Source organism: Cladophialophora yegresii (assembly GCF_000585515.1).
Source record: "Cladophialophora yegresii CBS 114405 chromosome Unknown aczIN-supercont1.3, whole genome shotgun sequence".
In the NCBI taxonomy this organism is placed as follows: Eukaryota; Fungi; Ascomycota; class Eurotiomycetes; order Chaetothyriales; family Herpotrichiellaceae; genus Cladophialophora; species Cladophialophora yegresii.
Window position 1 is genome coordinate 2,607,463 of NW_006913047.1, and position 16,652 is coordinate 2,624,114.

The window sequence follows — 16,652 nt, forward strand, 5'->3', positions numbered from 1 at the left end:
GCCTCCCAGCTAAGAACTCGAGGAACTCAAGGGACAGTCTAAGCACGCTATGCCCGACCAGCAGCCCTCTCGGCCTCCTCTCTCTCCTTCTTCCGCTTCTTAGCTGCAAGCTCCCTCCGTCTCGATTCCTTCTTGAACCACTCGCTCTCGGGGCCCTTTTTGTTGCCTCTGCGGTCCTGCTCACGGTACATCGGAGCAGAGACACCACCGCCGCTGACATCCGCCAGCAAGCCAGCTTGTCTGCGCACTTGTGGTTTCTTTGACCGGGCCTTGGCTCCGCCACTGGCTGCGCTGAGGTGACTCCACATGTTGTCTTCAACCTTCTCAATGTCGGCGGCCGTTTCGTTTTGGAGCAAAACGTCGGCAAGCAATTCATTTCTCTCCCGAGAGGTGGAGTATCTCAGGTCTTCCTTGTCCATCCCAGCCAGGTGTGTGATTGTTTTGAACGCATACCCCTGGTCAACCAGGAAAGCTTGTCGCTTCGCACTGTAGGCCATCTCGGTGGTGTCCTTGGAGACCAGGGAGTAAAAGAATGCATTAAACCCTTCGTCATTACGCCGCTTGGCTCGCAAGATCCGCCCCAGTCGTTGCGCTTCCTGACGTCTTGACCCATAGTGCGAGGAGATCTGAATCAAGCATGTCGCCTCGGGCAAGTCAAGTGAAGTATCTCCAATCTTCGAAAGGAAGATGGTGCTGGTTTCACGGCGTTCATCGTTCTGAAATTTCTGCAAGACCTCAATTCGCTCGTTGTTGCTGGTCTCGCCACAAATGTAATATCTGCCAATAGTCCTTGCATAGTGCTGGAGCGCATATAGATTGTCGCTGAATACAATGATCTTGTCGCCTCTTTTTTCATGGTAGTTGATAAGATACTGGCAGACCCGGAACTTCTCGGGGTTCATGATGTAGAATAGTGGTTGCTTCCGCGGGCTCGCATTCTGATATTCTTGATAGAACTCAATCGACATTGGGCACCAGACTTCTGCGCATTGTACTTTTGCAATATGGCCTTGGTCGGCCAGTTCCATCCAGTTGGCCTCGTACAGTTTTGGGCCGATGAGGAAGTTGAGATCGGTGATTTTGTCGTCTTCACGAAGTAAGGTGGCGGTAAGACCAAGCTTGCAGTGAGCCCGAATGGTTTCGCCGACCCTTCTGAACATCTTAGCGGGAACCACATGCACTTCGTCAAGAAGCATGAGACCCCATTCTTTGCTCTGAATCCACTCCATCATCTGCTGAGTGTCATGGGCACGCTTTCCACCAGCTGTTATCATCGAGTAGGTTGTGACCAGAACTCCTGCTTCTCCTTTGAATCTATACTTGTCGGTTGCGGAAAAGACAGCAATGTCGTCCTTCTGGATGTCCGACCATTTTTTGAATTCGTTAGACCATTGGTAACTTGACATGGCACTGGTGCAGAGGACGACAATACTCTTTTTTATATGACAGCCTGCTGTGATGCCAACCAGTGTCTTGCCTGCGCCACAAGGGAGGACAATGATGCCGCTTTTACCACGGCCATTACCGAACATCTTGCTCAGGGCTTTCTCTTGATATGGTCGGATCTGGGTTGAAGGTTTTAAGTCGATCGCAAGGGAGGCATTCTCAAAGTCATTGGCAAAATCGTACTCGGAGATGGCAGGATATCCAATATCTAGACAGCGCTTGGCCACCTCATCACGTTTGTTCGGGGCAACCTCGAAATTGGTGGCTTCTTTATATGTGTCTTCTTCATCCTCTTCGTCTCTGAGTGCAGCAATCATTGCCTCATTCTCATTTGGAGGATTGTCGCGCGGCATCTCCACATTGTTTTGTCCAGCTTGTGTCATGCCCTTGGCATTGCTGGTGCCTTGGATGACAGTCGCCTTGGTCTGGATGACGCCGGTCTGAACATCAGTGCCGACGGCTTTACAAGGTCCGATGATGGGGTCTCTCAACAGCATATCAACGATACTGCGCTCATCCGATTCAACGTAGAACTTGTTGTTCCGTAACACTAGGCGGACTTTGCCATAAGTTTTGGTATGCCTGTTGATAAATTCGATCACGCTTTCAGGCACGTGGGTCTTCGACAGCTTCTCTAGCGCACGTATGATATCTTCACCGCGGAGACCTACCGATAGGGCTGCATACAGACTATGCTCTGTGAAACGGTATTCGTGAAGATATGTTGGTCTCGACTGAGGCTCAGCAATTGTGGTAAGTAAGTCTGTGGCTTGCGAAGCCAGCGGGGAGAAACTCTCGAGCGTGATTTTGGGGCCTTTCTTCGATCCTGCGGAGACGTTTGGGTCGATCCACAGTGGCCGGTTGTCATGATCTGCTTTCAGTGACAGCCACGAGAAGTCCTTTTCACCAAAGATAGATGGCCTATATTTCTGCTTTGTGCCTTGGAAGGAGCTGAAGTCTAGTCTTGCCCTTGCCTTCCGAATGTGCTCTTTTTCGCTATCGCTCGCGTCATCCTGTGACCGCCCATCGGAGCCTTCGAAGTACTCATCGTCACTGTCGAGGCTAACGGGTGTAGAGGCAGCAGGCGTGGAGCGCTTCGAGGACCGACCGCTGGCGACGTCTCCCAGCGCTTTCCGCTTGAGTGACATACCGCAGAGGTGCGGCGGCAGAGACTCCGTCAAAAGTGCAGGATTACAAGCCTGTGATAATATCGCAGCGCTGAATGAGAGACAGATGAGTTAGCTATGAAGAGGCGGTAACAAGAAAAAAGGACTTTCTGGAATTTGCAACCCAAGGTTCAAGAAGATTCACTGCTTGGGTCTGCCTGCGCGGAATAAAGTAATGGCGTTCCGTAGAGCGTCACAGCGGCGCGTTTGCTCAGTGGCACAAAACGTCACTCCGCACCAAAAGTTGCTTTCTCGAACTGATCTCCAAGCCCACCCAGCATTCTCTACCCGCGTCACCTGCTTCCTGCTTCTTGACCTGCGTGACCGCAGCGTTGTGTTGTAACGGCAGACTTTCCGTTAACAGGAGAATATCACAAGCAGGTTCTGCGATAGTCCAATTCTGTGCAGAAAGTTAATCGAAGCTACCGAAGATGAATACTGTAAGCTCTTGTCTGGTGCACTGAGGGACGTGAACGGCTAAAGTTGTGGTGCAGATTAGATCGACTTGGTGAGGACCCTTGGTCGCATCCACTGTCCTTTCTTTAACGATTGCTTCATCTCACGACCGGTACGAGTCGGACCTTTAGCTAACGGCCGTTGTGAGCAGGATCGGCTGGGGTGTTCTGTGCGTCGCTGGTGGAGGCGCATACTACTTTGCAAAGAGATCTATCAATGCGGACCGAGCTGCTCGGTTTGAAGCGGAACAGCAGAAAAAGTACCGACAGCAACGCTATGAAGACAAACAGTACTCGTTCAACAATGCCCCTGCTACCTCCAAATCGAAAGTAAGAACGAAAGATCAGGCAGACCCGTTCACTGGCACGCACAGTACGAAAGGGCTGGATCATGCAGGCAGTCCGAGCAGCGAGATAAGTGAGGATGCGGCACCGGTCGGTCATGCGCCAGTAGATGGCGAGCAGAGGGTGCGCGAGAAGAGCAAATACGAAGCTGCAGAACCGTTCAGGAGCAAGAAAGGTGACCGCTTAAGCTGAGCAAAGGAAACAGAACAGGACGACGAGTTCTTCATGCCTGATACATCGCGTATCGGCTGTTGTTGGTGCGATCATTTGCTGTGTACAAATACCCCTGGTGCTAGGCTCGAATGCGTTGCCTGGCTCATTCTCTAAAAAGCTCCTGTTGTACTGGAATTTACGACTCCAAGACTACGGGTATTTCGCTGATGACTCCCCCTTCAAGATGATCCACTGCAGGACGAACATCCCCAGTCCTTTAACGCCGACACCATGCTGATTGACCCTTCATTATTCGGTATGCCCATTTTGGTCATGCGTGGCAGCAAAGTGGTGCATAGTGCTTCCGGGAAGCATTAGGGTGCCCGGATTGACGCTCTCTTTTCGACTCGATAGCAGGAGGGACGAATGGAAGGACGACTGCCGATGTTATTATTGCGCCGGCAGCGGCTGATTGCAGTTTGGTCGCTGGCTTCGGTGCTTGTGCAGAGAAATGGCGGACCGCAGTCTGGGTAAGAGTACTCGTGATTGCACCGGTGAGACTCATGGCTGTAGAATGATTGTTCTGTGTCGCAAAGAGTTGAGTTGCCACGGGAGTTTCAAGTCGTCTAGTGGCCGGCTCTTGTGCACTAAGGCTGCTGTGGGGCGCGGGGAAAATACTGCTTGTGAGGATGTAGAGAGAGCCTTGACAGTCGTCAACGCGCCGAAGGGAAGCAGGGAGAGCAGGACGGAGGGCGGAACGAAGTAAAGAGTAGTCTGTTGTCGCACGATATGGGATTCAAAGGCGACAGGAGTTAGAGAAAGCGCCCTGCTGTTGGGACTTTGACTCGGGTCAGGCACAAACAGGCGCAGTGGGATTTGGAGATGCCGACGATTGCGTGCTGAGAAATGGATATGATGTGGGTGGATGGCTACTATGAATGTCAAGTACGAACCGCGAGAGCGGCTCACAAGTTGGCCAGCTGGTGGTACAGTAACACTTGACAAGTGCCTAGTGGCATGAGAGTCGTAGACGGCAAACACTCGATTTGCCCAAGGTTGGTACGAGTAATATGGAAGTGGGCACTCATAAAACTAGAATTGCGCGATTCCCCCGAAACATCAGCGGCCAACACCCGGAAACAATCCATCGTTGGGGAGGTCCGATTTATACGCGGAATTCGTGCCGGGGTGACTCACCTGACATACCATGCGACGAGCACTCGTACGGTTAGAATTACACCGGGCAAAAGCGAGTCTTCATTTGCAGTCCCACAAAATGAAAGAAGTGGTGGGAGCATGTGCGAAGCTCGGCCGTGCCGATGACCCGAGAAGAGCCTTGGCGAGCGGGGTGCGTCTGAGCTCCCAACTGTACCTCCGTATTTTGTACTGTGCGTGACTGCGGCACACAGTACTCCGTAGCTAGCTGTGGCACCGTGTGGCTTCCTTGGCTTTGTGGCTGAGTCCCCCGGCCTCGCCAGCCTGCGACCTTCCTCCGTATGTCACAATTGCATCTCCAGTGGGCGAAACAAATTCATGTTCTCGGAGACTGAGATATTGGCAAGAAATAATGTCATAAATACTCGCACCCGTTTCATGTCTATCAGCAATGGCTGCGCACATCTCGATTGCCAAAGCCGCTTTCAGCGCATCGCTTCTGCGGCCGGACGTGACGAAAGTGTCCCGCGACAACCTCCTCGTCTTCCACGATGCCTTCGAGACCATGCTCACCAAATGCTCGGATCACAATGTACAGGTCTGAGAATACAAAGCCACCGCATATTTCGGAGGCGGATTGACTGAAGTACTATAGACGTGCAAACAATGGCTGCTGGAAAATGTCGTCGTCTCAACAGTGAGAACAACAGCGCTCGGGAAGTACCTAGTCACGCTATCCAGGCATCTTGCCAGCCAAGAAGATGAAAGTACCCGGGTGAAGCCATTCCGCCGGCAACGGCTTCATATTCTCTACCTTGTCAATGACCTCCTTCATCACGGCAAATACCACGCGCACGATCAAAGCGTGCAAAGCACTTTAACACAGTCTCTACAGCCCTTCGTGGTTGAGCTCGTCAGACTCAGTGCATGCGAGGCACGATCTCGCGTTGCGAGACATCTATCGGATGTGGTCGACATCTGGGGAGAAGATCGATATTTTGCGCAGGGAATCATCACGCAGTTACAAAGTGCATTGACTGGCACAACCGAAGAAACAGGGCCTGCTGCAGAACCCACAACGCAAGCAAAGGATCCACCCTATCTTCTTCCATCAACACATGGAGATCCGGCTTCGCCCTATTTCGATCTCCCTGCGGGCAATCTCATGCGTCACATTGTCCCAAACAGCTCCCAGCCAATGAGGATTGACGAGATACGAGCTTTGCAACTCTCAGCTGGTCCGGCGGACGATAGCTTGGTGAATGCGCTAAAGGACTTCCTCAAGGACGTTGACGGCATTGAGCGGTCCTTTTCGAGACTGGAAGAGGCAGGCCTCTCCCCCGAACTGGACGAATTAGGCCAAATCTCGTACCATGACGAGGCCGGTGACTTGGTCGGCGACACGTACTATGGATGGTCGAGGGCATTTTGTGAAAAGATGAAGAAGCGTGGCAGACGTGGCTCCGCCGGGTCTTCTCAGCGCTCAAGAACAAGAAGCACAAGTCGCAGCCGAAGCATCACCTCTCGGAAGCGTAGACGTCGCAGTAATTCCAGTCGCGGGCGGTCTCGATCCTCGGGCTCTTACAGCAGGTCTCCGTCGAGACCTAGATATGGTGGACAACAGAAGAGAGGAAGTCGGAGCGCAAGCCATGGTCGCTCAAGAAGTGGGTCGTATTCACCGGAGTACACCCCAGAGCTGGTGCCCCCCATGAGAAGTGAGCCGGCGAGGACAAATGTCAGTACAGGCCTTCCACCAGTCGTCTCACCTCCAAACCTTCCGCCGCCTACAGCAGCACCTCCAGCATCAATCGGCATGCCATTCCCAATACTACCTTTCACACCTTCAGGCGTATCAGTGCCACCGCCACAACCACCTCACTGGATCGGGCCTTGGCCTCCCCCTCCTCCGCCTCAATTTTCTCCGGGGCATGCAGGCTACCTCAACCTGCCGTTACCACCTCCGCCACCGCCCCATGTCCCCTACCCGCCTGCAGGCTGGCCCGCCTACCCCAACGTGCCCCCTGGACAGAATCCTCATTATGCTGGGGGCCGGCAGTAAGACGCCGGATACCGGCACCAGCCAGTTTGATCAATGGCTATCGAGGTCGAAACTTTGGTGACGCTCGTTTGGGCTGGCGCGGAGGACCTACTGTGTACAATTCGACCAACACATACCGATCGTCCTCAAAACATGAGATGCTCAAAGGAATCTATCATCTGGCGCAATGTGAGTCTACGAGTAGGCTGCGATTTGCGCTGCAGGCATGTCCCAGCCACCGGCCCCGCACGAGTATGATGATCCAAATCAGCTCCCGCGCCTCAAACAAAGCTTGGGCCACCACGATGCCAATCCAGTGATTAGGAGTACTGTGTAGCTCGTAATCATACAACTAGCATCTACACAGTACCTCTTATCCTGCTGATCACCTGGGCTCGTCGATTCCGGAATCCCTGGATCGAGAACATCTCGAATTGAAACATGATTTGCCGCTTGTCAGGCATACCCGTGCTCGTGCAATGATAATGTAAGGGTGTTTTATGGTGTGGCGAACTCGATTCCACCTCGAGTAAAGTTCTGGCCCTCATCGCCTGGGTAGAGAGGATAACAACATCAGCACTGGCAGATGAAAAAGCCCTCACCGACTACGTTCAAGAGGAAGTTTTTGAGCTCAGACCCTACTGTGATATGTCATCCACGCCATTCCAAAGAAGTGGGACGTCCACCTGTCTGCCGCATCATGTTTCCACTCACGCATGCGCATTTGCTGGACAACCGAGCAGTGAAGCGCTGTGGAATGCTCCCTCGAATCCCATGGCCCCCTGGTCCTCCTCTACGGACTGCCGTGCGATCCCCCATGGTGGACTGGACGAGCTTGTACGAGTTCCATGCGGTGAACTTCCAGCATGGCCAGAACCACAATTATAATATTAGTCGACGCTCTTGCTAATTCAGGGTCCTGCCGTGCCCTCGACTTTAAGGTGCGGGTGGCTTGGCTTGGCATACGCAAGGCTACACTTGCTCCGCCTTGAGCCCCGATCGACGTCATAGCTGCGCCCCGGTCCAACCATGGTGCTTTGGCAGCGCTGCCTATTCGATGCACCCTTCCTGCCAATGTACCCCATAACACATCTGACTTTCCAGAGACAACCACCACCATTTCACGTCACGACAGCCTCGTCAGAGATGGAGGAAATCGATGTCCCCTGGGAGAGCTGACTGCTTCCTGAGATGGCTTGCACGATCTCGACGGACTGCCTGGTGCTTGACCGGACCCTACGCTTGCCGCTTCCAGCGCTTGCCAGGGCTACTCGACCCCACTGCCGATCGGTTGCAACACGGCTCCCATGCTTATCTACAAGCGTCTGAGCATGAGAATCCCATGTTTGTCCAGCAGAAAACCGTTGCCTCTAGAGCCTCTTCTCTATCCACATTTGAACTGGCGACCTATCAAGCGGGAGATGCGATCATGCTGCATGCCTCGAACTACCAGACCCTGAGGGTCCCAACACGCCTCAAGTGATCGGCAGGGTCGTGCTCCACCACTTGACGGCCTCATAACGGTTTGCCATTCGCTCAATCCCCACGTTGGCCTCGACGATCTGTAATTTGTATGGTGATCGAAGGCTCACTTTTGCCGTCCGATCGTCGCTTCTCTAACATCTGGTTCGCTAGATGGCCATTCGACGTCGGCTGACTGACGGCAACATGCATGACCTTTCCTGGAGTCTCACAGCTGTTACTGGTCTGGCTACGCCATTTCGTCGCCTCCAGGCATTGGGACTAACCACTCCCGTAGCTTGCGCTCACACTTGCTGCCGTTGCCCCCATAGTCCTAAGGATTTCAGCCTGGTAATGCAGGATCATCGAGGACAGGTATATAACCACGGCGTCCATTTCTCGCCGTTAAAATCGCTCCCCAACCCTTCAACAGCAACATTCGTGGACACAACCTGAGCAACTCCAATCAACGCAGATTCTATTCTTGAGCAAAAGGATTAATACATTTTCATCCTCCAACCAACAAATTTCATCAGTCTCAAATATGCCTGCTGCCGTCGAATATCTCACTTCTCCTCAACATGAGACCCTCGACTACGAGTCAGATCCCATTGCGGCCATGACTTCATATTCTCGCATGATGCATAGCCATACCAAGTTACAAATGGATGCCGCTACGCGGTCAGCACGCCGACGAAGCAGTTCATCATCCACTGGTGTCAACGCACACGCCAACACCGGACTTTCAAAACAGAGCACACACAGCAGCAGCTCATCCCGATCATCGTTTTAGACGCGATCATCCCAGCATCCTCTGAGCGTTAGATTTGTGAAATCTCAATCGACATTTCGACAGTTCATGCCACTCGAAAGTACTCTACCAACGGGCAGAAACGGGTTTTCAAGCGACTTTTAGTCACGAGTCTCAGTAAAAAGTTCTGTTCGTACGCTACGGGCAGTGCCCGGGTTTGCGCTATGATCTACTTTTGCCGGGCATGGTTCTATGTACTTTGCCCACAGTCTTAGCCCCTGAGCAATGTACTTCGGGGTTGGCAACTTTGGCTTTTACTGTAGGCCAGGAGCGTTAAGCATTTAGATGGCGCGTGTACTTGTATTGGAGTCTGGCGGAGCGGGCGAGCTTATCATGGTAGTCAATGATGAATCAATTCCAACGTGTCCCATCATGGACACATGTCGTGTCAAGACCTATCCTTTCAATTTAATATCCGTTCCCCTGAAATACAATTACATTCTCATCTACCTCAGAACCATTTCTTTAATGGAGAAGTTCAGAAAGTAGGGCAGCCAGTCCACAGGCGGGAGAGTTGCAATGGCCACACAGGGTCTATCGGCAATACCAACAAAGTACTCGTACCAGCAGGACTGAGTAAGATTACTCGTACCTCGAAGTGCTTAGCCAATATCTCCGAGGTTAAACAATCGGCTGGGCTTTTTCTCGGGAATGAACAAAGGTCGTGGTTGGGGCAACAGCCTCGCCGATCGCTTGCATCATGCCTCCTTCCTTCAGCGCAGTAGGAGCACGTCATACCTGATGGCCACGGGAGGAAAGTGATTTGCCACTGTCTCCCAGACGTTCCCCACATGCTCATCGTCAATTTCGATTGTGTGTGATGGATCTCGGTGTTGGCATCGCAGCTCGCCTGGCTTGCCTCATGGAACGTCATCATGGGAAAGTGAAACCAGGACATGGGACATTGTGATTGTCCGATGGAGGATCCTCAAGTCTCAGCTCTGACGAGCCTTCTGGACGCATCGACGATGCCTGGAACCAGCAACTCTCCCTTGTGCTCACTTTGTTGACGATACCCACTGTACCTAGCACGGTATGACGTTGCGGGCCGTGAGATCTCGAGGGGGGGGACGGGCACCACAGGCACTGAGGCCACGCCTGGCATATGATGTATGACGGCCATCGTTTGCCTTTCTGAAGCAGCCGCCCGAGAGGGGCTGCTGCACATCACCTCCCGCATCGCTCATTCGCGATGATGCCAAATTCGAATAAATTCTTCGACCCAAGGTGCACCAGGTAATAGGTAACCTGGCCTCGTTCCACCAGCACCAGCACCAGCACCGGCACCGGCACCAGGTATGGCAAGCTCCTTGTCGAAGAGACTCCCAAGGTGTGAGATACCTACTCGCACACAGAACACACACTAGTAACGCGCGCAAGCATCATGCTTCGACCACAGGCGTTGATAAACCAAGATTCGATGCTAATCCTCCAGCATCCCCACCCACGCGCGATTCTCGTATGGCCGGGATCGAGATCATGCTCGATGATCGCCACTATGACCCCTCAACAACACTGGCCCCCCTCCGCCCTAGGAGCGCATGAAGCAGAACAACCAGGGACAAAGAAGCCGGCAACTGTTGTCATGTCAAGGGGTCTTCGCAGCATCAGAGTCGTCACACTTTCTGTGCAATCTCCACCTTCTGTCAAGAGGAGTAGTTGATCACTGACTGGGACCCCATGGCCACCCACAGCTGTGCTCGGGCAATCATCTCAAACCGTTGAAGTGAATGGTTCAAGCTTCCCAACACTTCCTGTGTACTGTGTACCCCGTACGAGTATCCATCGATTCATCTTGAGCAGCGCACCTACCTTGAAATGAACAGTAGGAATACCCTGGCGACGAAACTTCCGTGATATGCTCGATAACAATTTCAGTGGGCTTGTGACGAAGCTTTCACCGGAAGTCATCGTCAGCCATCCCGTTAGCTTGCTGGTGTTGGTGGTGCGGTAGTGAGAGAGGCTTGCTCACACCGGAGTGAATCTGCTAATTCGAAGCCAGAGGCCGCCATCGGTTCTGGAGAGGTGGTCAGGCCTCGCCGTGGTGCTCGACCATCGTGGACATCGAGATTTGTAACCTTGAACCAGATTGGCCGAGCATTTGCCGCCATGATCTATGTCTTCGTAACGCTTTATCCTGGACTCTTCACTAAAAAGCATCAGCATTGCCGTTGACAACTTCCATCACGAACATGTCCTGATAACTCCCTGGGCAATGTCATTCACTGCAGCAGAAGCGACATGGGGACATACAGTTCGACCTCTTGGACTCTTGATCTTTGAAGGGATTACCGTTTCTTGTCACACACCCACCTCGCTAACAAAAGCTTCTTCAGACGCTGAACGTTCCCGGTTGATCAATGGTGTCCTCTCACTTACGTCTGGCGCTTTCCCTGTCCCGCACCGTCTTGAACTCCCTTCAGATCGACGGGTCGAGATCTGATTCAATGTCCATAGCATCAAACTGTTGCCTGTCGATGGGATAAACCGAATGACTGTTTTCCAATGACCGACCAGCCGAGGAGCGTTTCTAGGCGGCTGGTATTCTGCAGCAACCAAACAGCAACTGCCTGCCGATTGTGTGGTCGAGAACAGTCTCTGTCATGGTCACTTCATTGCGACGAGATGCTTCTGCTTGAGAGTGATGAGTATTTGGTGGGTCCTGGTAACAGCAACCGTCACTTTGATAAGCCTTATAACATGTTCACTGGGTGTTGCGCTCACTGCTGTTCTGGTATAGCAAGGGTGCGGCGCATGGTGTGAGCTTCGCGTGTCGCATAGACATCTGCGGGACTGTAGCTTGGCTTGGTGCTTGCGGCTGCCGTCCCCCCACCGCCGACCTCTTGGGTGTCGGCGGCGACCATGACGGTTATCTTCTGCCTATGCCCACAGCTGCCACGAGAGTCTCTCAAAGAGCCTGAGCCTGAACAGCTTTGGCGTTGTTTATGTGTAGACGTCAAAATAGAATAAGCCCGAAAGCAACGGGGACGGAGATTTAAGCCGCCATACATCCAGGTGGCACCTCTGCGCCAATCCATCTTCGGCTCTTTACCAGACATGGGCCGGCGTTCAAGTCTCCGAGATTGGCGGGCGCCGCCGGGCCTCAATCGCCCACAAGCTTCTTCGACAGCATTGCTCCTGGCGCCTCGGGTCCGAGTAGCAGCCTGGGGTAGCCGCGACCGCGAATTTCTCTTGTGGAGCAACTCTACGGAGTACGACTTGGACCTTTCGGTTGCACATCTCCTACAATGGGTCAACAACATTCCCACGAGCAGTTCACCCGCAGCTTGTCTCGTCAACTAACTGCTTGCACCGCACGAGATGGTCTTCGACTTGCCTCTGCGGCCTCCATGTTTAGACCACGCTCAAAGCAGCAATGCTTCCCTGTAATCGTACCAAGCACTTGCAATCCTGCCCAGCCTCGACCGATCTGTTGTTTCAGCCTTGTCGCGTCTGGCTTATCGACGCGCTAAACGATGGTCAACGATGCTCACGCTTTGACTCTGACTTTCTGTGTGCCTTTACTCCGTGCTCCTCTTCATTGGTCCTCACGTCTTAGCTGACACCTTTTCGTTGCTGAGGGTCCCGTCAAATGAAGCATGCCCCCACACGGGCCCATCAGTCTTGCGGGCATCGATCCTGTCTCTACGGACGGGCGTGCGAGAGCGCGGCATGCCGGATCACCATCGTTACAGCAGCTCAAGGATGAGATCTTCGACGTGCTCTCTATCGCACAAGGCCCAAGCGCGTTCGCTTGTGGTGGTGGCCTGGAAAGCGCCCAGAATCCGGGACTCTATCTAGAGGACCACGGCATCATCGGATTGCCACTGTCTCAACATGATGCGCAGACCATCATCTCGAAGTCCCAGCAAAGCCCCTTCGGCAAGGGTTCGCAAACCATTGTCGACACCTCGATCCGAAAGTCATGGCAGCTCGACCCGTCTCAATTCACCATTCGTAACCCCAAATGGCAGCAAGCAGTCGACAATGTCGCTAGAAAGATCCATGGCGCACTCGTACTTGACATCGAGCCAGACCGGTTTTCTGCAGAGCTGTACAAGCTGCTCTTGTACGAGCCGGGTGCCTTCTTCAAGCCTCACAAAGACAGTGAAAAGGCTCCTGGCATGTTCGGGACCTTGGTCATCTGCCTGCCCTCTGCTCACGAAGGTGGCGAGCTTATCCTTTCTTTCAATGGAGAAACCAAATCAATCGAGACGGCACCAAATTCGGAATTCGCCATGTCTTACGCCGCTTGGTACGCCGATGTCCTCCACGAGGTCAAGCCTGTGACCTCCGGATATCGACTGGTCCTCACGTACAATTTGATACGCCACGGCGCCACCAAAGAAGGGCAAGTGACGCCCGCTAAAACGTTCGAGCACAAGTATAACTTGGTCGCTGCGTTGACCAGATACAACGAGTACCTCCAGCGATTTGATGACTTGCCCAACTTTCTGGTATACCGGTTGCAACATGAGTACACTCAAGCAAGCCTTCGGGCCGATCTCTTGAAAGGTGCAGATCTTGGCCAGTTACAATGCTTGAAGCAGGTGGCAGACGAGCTCGGCTTCGAACTGTACCTTGCTAATATGGAGAAAGAAATCACAAAGACTGATGATGGTTACGACAATCGTCACTATGGTTACTATGACGAAGAGGAGGACGAGGACGAGGAGGAAGGAGAGGAGGAGCAGGAGCAGGAGGAGGAAGAACTTAGTCGCTCGATCACTTTGACTTACATAGCCGACTTGGCCGGCTCACGAATGTACCACCCCGTCAACTTTGCACAGTCGGGAATCGCAGTGGAAGAGGAAAACTTTGTGGACCCTATCGATGAAGACGACGAGGAACCTGACGAAGAAGATCACTCGGGGTACACCGGCAATGAAGGGTGTACTGCCACTTTTCGGTATCACAATACCGTAAGTGATACGCTAGCGAACCTTTGTGACAATTGCTAATGGTTTCCAATCTCAGGTCATCCTCATCGTGCCGCCAGCCAGAAAAGTCGAATTTTTGTATGAATGTGACAGGCGCAATCTTCGAGTGATTGCGTTATTGACGGACCTCCGTCAAAAAGCCGACAATGACCCCACGGCCAAGGAAGATCTAATGAAAGTCTGTGAACTCGTACTGGCCAACAAGAACCAAAACCGCTACTGGCGGCAAGATCAAGAGAACGCCCAGATTCTCATACAGGAAGCTATCGCGTCGGCATTACAGTGCGAGCGTTTTGACCTTTACGACGGATTAGTCCAAGGCATTAGTGAGTCACAATCACGAGAAGCATTTCGGCTGCTCGGCCGCCATATGGGCTGCGAGGTCCGTCCTGAGATTGCGCAAAGGTATGAAATGGAACCCGCGAACACAATTTTGCGACTAACCTGAGCACAGGATCGAGGCTGCATTGAGCTTGACAAGCACTCTGATTCAGAAACATGAATACCTGATGATCGTTGAGAAAGGTGTACGGTCAACTTTGCACCCCGACGAGATGCTCCCCAAACAGTACAGACTCTGGGCTCAGCAGATGTTGGTCAAGCAGCTTGTGGCAGCTGAAGTTGCCCAGACCCTGTCGAAAGCAGATGGCGCAGCGCTCGTCCACGTCATTGGGGAGTGGACTGTGAAGGACGTCCAAGAGCAGTACGTCTGCCGATTTTTGGCTACCAATGTCAATGCGGACTAACTCGTGCGCAGCATCCTTCCAGCCATTGCCAAATGCGGTACTGCATTCAAAGTTGCTTTCGCAAACTGCCTCGCCGCGCGGGTGGACCAAGTTGACATAACGACCGAGTTGAACGAAGGATGCCAGCTAACTTTCAGTCCTCAGGCCTGCGTAAACGTCAGCAAGGCTGTGTACGCAAATATTTGGACGTCTTTCGAGTTGGAGTCTCTTCCTGTAAAACCAATGGCAAACACCAGGCTTCTGAGAAGTGTGTTAGACACATTTAGCCCTCCTCCCCGACCCACCCCAGCCCCGAGGCCTGAAGAACATCTCCTCGACGGAAGCGAGCTTGCTAGCTTGTTGAGTCATACTTCATCCCTAGGCGTGCTCGCCGAGTCGGAGATGAAGTCGCGTCTCCAGTCAGCCGTCGAAGCAGCGGACCGCGAGGCCTGCATTCACACGCTGCTTCCTTTCGTGAAGATGGTGTTCGAGCAAAAGGTCGAGGCTCTGAAGCTAGATCCGCACAGCAACCGAGCCTCCGACGCGGACAAGCATCTGGTGACCGCCATGCTCGTACGCCTTGTCGTGGCCGGCGTTGGCCGCGAGCCCGCCCGCCCAGGGACTTGGAGCCAACGCAAGGGCGGGTGCAAGTCATCTTCCTGCAAGGACTGTCCCTCGGTCAACGCGTTCCTTGCCGCACCGGATCGCATAGTCGGCAAATTTCCCGCCAGCAAGCCTCGACGTCACCACCTGCATACCTATTTCACTGATAAAGCAGGCGCCAATTACTCGGTCACGACTCTCCGGAACTCGAATCCCAATGTCTGGCAGATAACCAAGAATCCGAGCAAAGCCCAGGCCGACCACGACACATGGAAGACGAGAAAAGCCGAAGCCAAAAAGAAGATAAAGGAGCTCGTCAAGACTGGCCGCTTCAACATGTATGTTCCGCAGGGTACTGCTCTTGCGATCATCGATGCCGATGTCACCAAGTTACATGGCGAGCAAACTCCAGCCGGGGTATTACCTCTCCAGGCATCCAGCGCCAACGCCCCTCCCGCTACTCTTTCAAAGAGGCCGGCTGCAGAAGATCGAGAGTCAGAGAAACTGTCCAAGAAAGCGAAGTCCACGACGAGCAGGGCAGATCCAGTCAGACCAAGGCATGGGCTCGTCGAGGTCATTGACTTGACCTGAGATCGTCTGACGAACCATCAGGGGCGAGGTCCGTGGCTCCTTTACAGCATTTCCTGCGCCATAGACATCGCCCTTGATACATACCGTGGACGCTTTCTATTCAACACCGAAAAGCATATTTACATTACTTGTACGAATACGGGGAATCCATGTCTTGGAGATAAAGGGGTTGCTGTGTGGGTGGGCCACTTAATTAACCCTTCAAAAATCGTAACCGGAGCATAGGGATAGTTATAGGTGTCGACCCGCCCCACGCTGAAATGGAAAGCTTGACATTATACGGAGTAGTCCTGAAGCCCACTCGTACTGGATTATATATCAAAGATAGCACATCATTCGATGGCTCGTCCACCCGCATCCAACAGCACAGCACAGCACAGTACAGCCAGTTCGAGCACTCCGGACTTCCAAAGACCACTGGCCGGCTCGTTTGATTGGATTTTAGTCACCATTTTGTGCGTCTGTGCCTCTGTGTAAGCGGAGAGTAGGTTGCCGCCTTGCCTTTCCAGAGCGGCCCTAGTGTTGTTGAGTGACGGGGTCTAGATGTACTATATGTATGAAAGTATCAGAGTCTCCCGGCTTAGGGCCCTTTGAACGTCACGTACGACTCGTAGCATGGTAGCATGGTACATCGTGGCGGTCTAGTCATGTTGAATCACCATATTGCAGACGATATGGACGTGAAAAACGGTGCACACTTTGGCGCCATCTTACAGGAAGACCAAGTAATTCATTTGATATCGCTACGCTTGCTAGGTTACAC

The 16,652-nt window shown here is 52.9% G+C and overlaps 4 protein-coding genes across 4 annotated transcripts; 3 read left to right on the top strand and 1 right to left on the bottom strand.

Moving 5' to 3' along the window:
* Positions 1 to 47: 47 nt before the first annotated feature.
* A1O7_04681 (DNA excision repair protein ERCC-3) lies at positions 48 to 2,594 on the bottom strand (the record flags this gene model as incomplete). Its single annotated transcript, XM_007758691.1, has 1 exon — positions 48 to 2,594. The coding sequence occupies one exon, from the start codon at positions 2,592 to 2,594 to the stop codon at positions 48 to 50; it is 2,547 nt and encodes an 848-aa protein (XP_007756881.1).
* Positions 2,595 to 3,043: 449 nt separating this feature from the next.
* On the top strand, positions 3,044 to 3,604 carry A1O7_04682 (uncharacterized protein; the record flags this gene model as incomplete). Its single annotated transcript, XM_007758692.1, has 2 exons — positions 3,044 to 3,052; positions 3,200 to 3,604. The coding sequence occupies 2 exons, from the start codon at positions 3,044 to 3,046 to the stop codon at positions 3,602 to 3,604; spliced, it is 414 nt and encodes a 137-aa protein (XP_007756882.1).
* Positions 3,605 to 5,171: 1,567 nt separating this feature from the next.
* A1O7_04683 (uncharacterized protein) lies at positions 5,172 to 6,779 on the top strand (the record flags this gene model as incomplete). Its single annotated transcript, XM_007758693.1, has 2 exons — positions 5,172 to 5,318; positions 5,376 to 6,779. The coding sequence occupies 2 exons, from the start codon at positions 5,172 to 5,174 to the stop codon at positions 6,777 to 6,779; spliced, it is 1,551 nt and encodes a 516-aa protein (XP_007756883.1).
* Positions 6,780 to 12,629: 5,850 nt separating this feature from the next.
* On the top strand, positions 12,630 to 15,889 carry A1O7_04684 (uncharacterized protein; the record flags this gene model as incomplete). The annotated part of the gene is made up of 4 exons (XM_007758694.1): positions 12,630 to 13,952; positions 14,008 to 14,375; positions 14,425 to 14,673; positions 14,728 to 15,889. The coding sequence occupies 4 exons, from the start codon at positions 12,630 to 12,632 to the stop codon at positions 15,887 to 15,889; spliced, it is 3,102 nt and encodes a 1,033-aa protein (XP_007756884.1).
* Between the last annotated feature and the right edge of the window lie 763 nt (positions 15,890 to 16,652).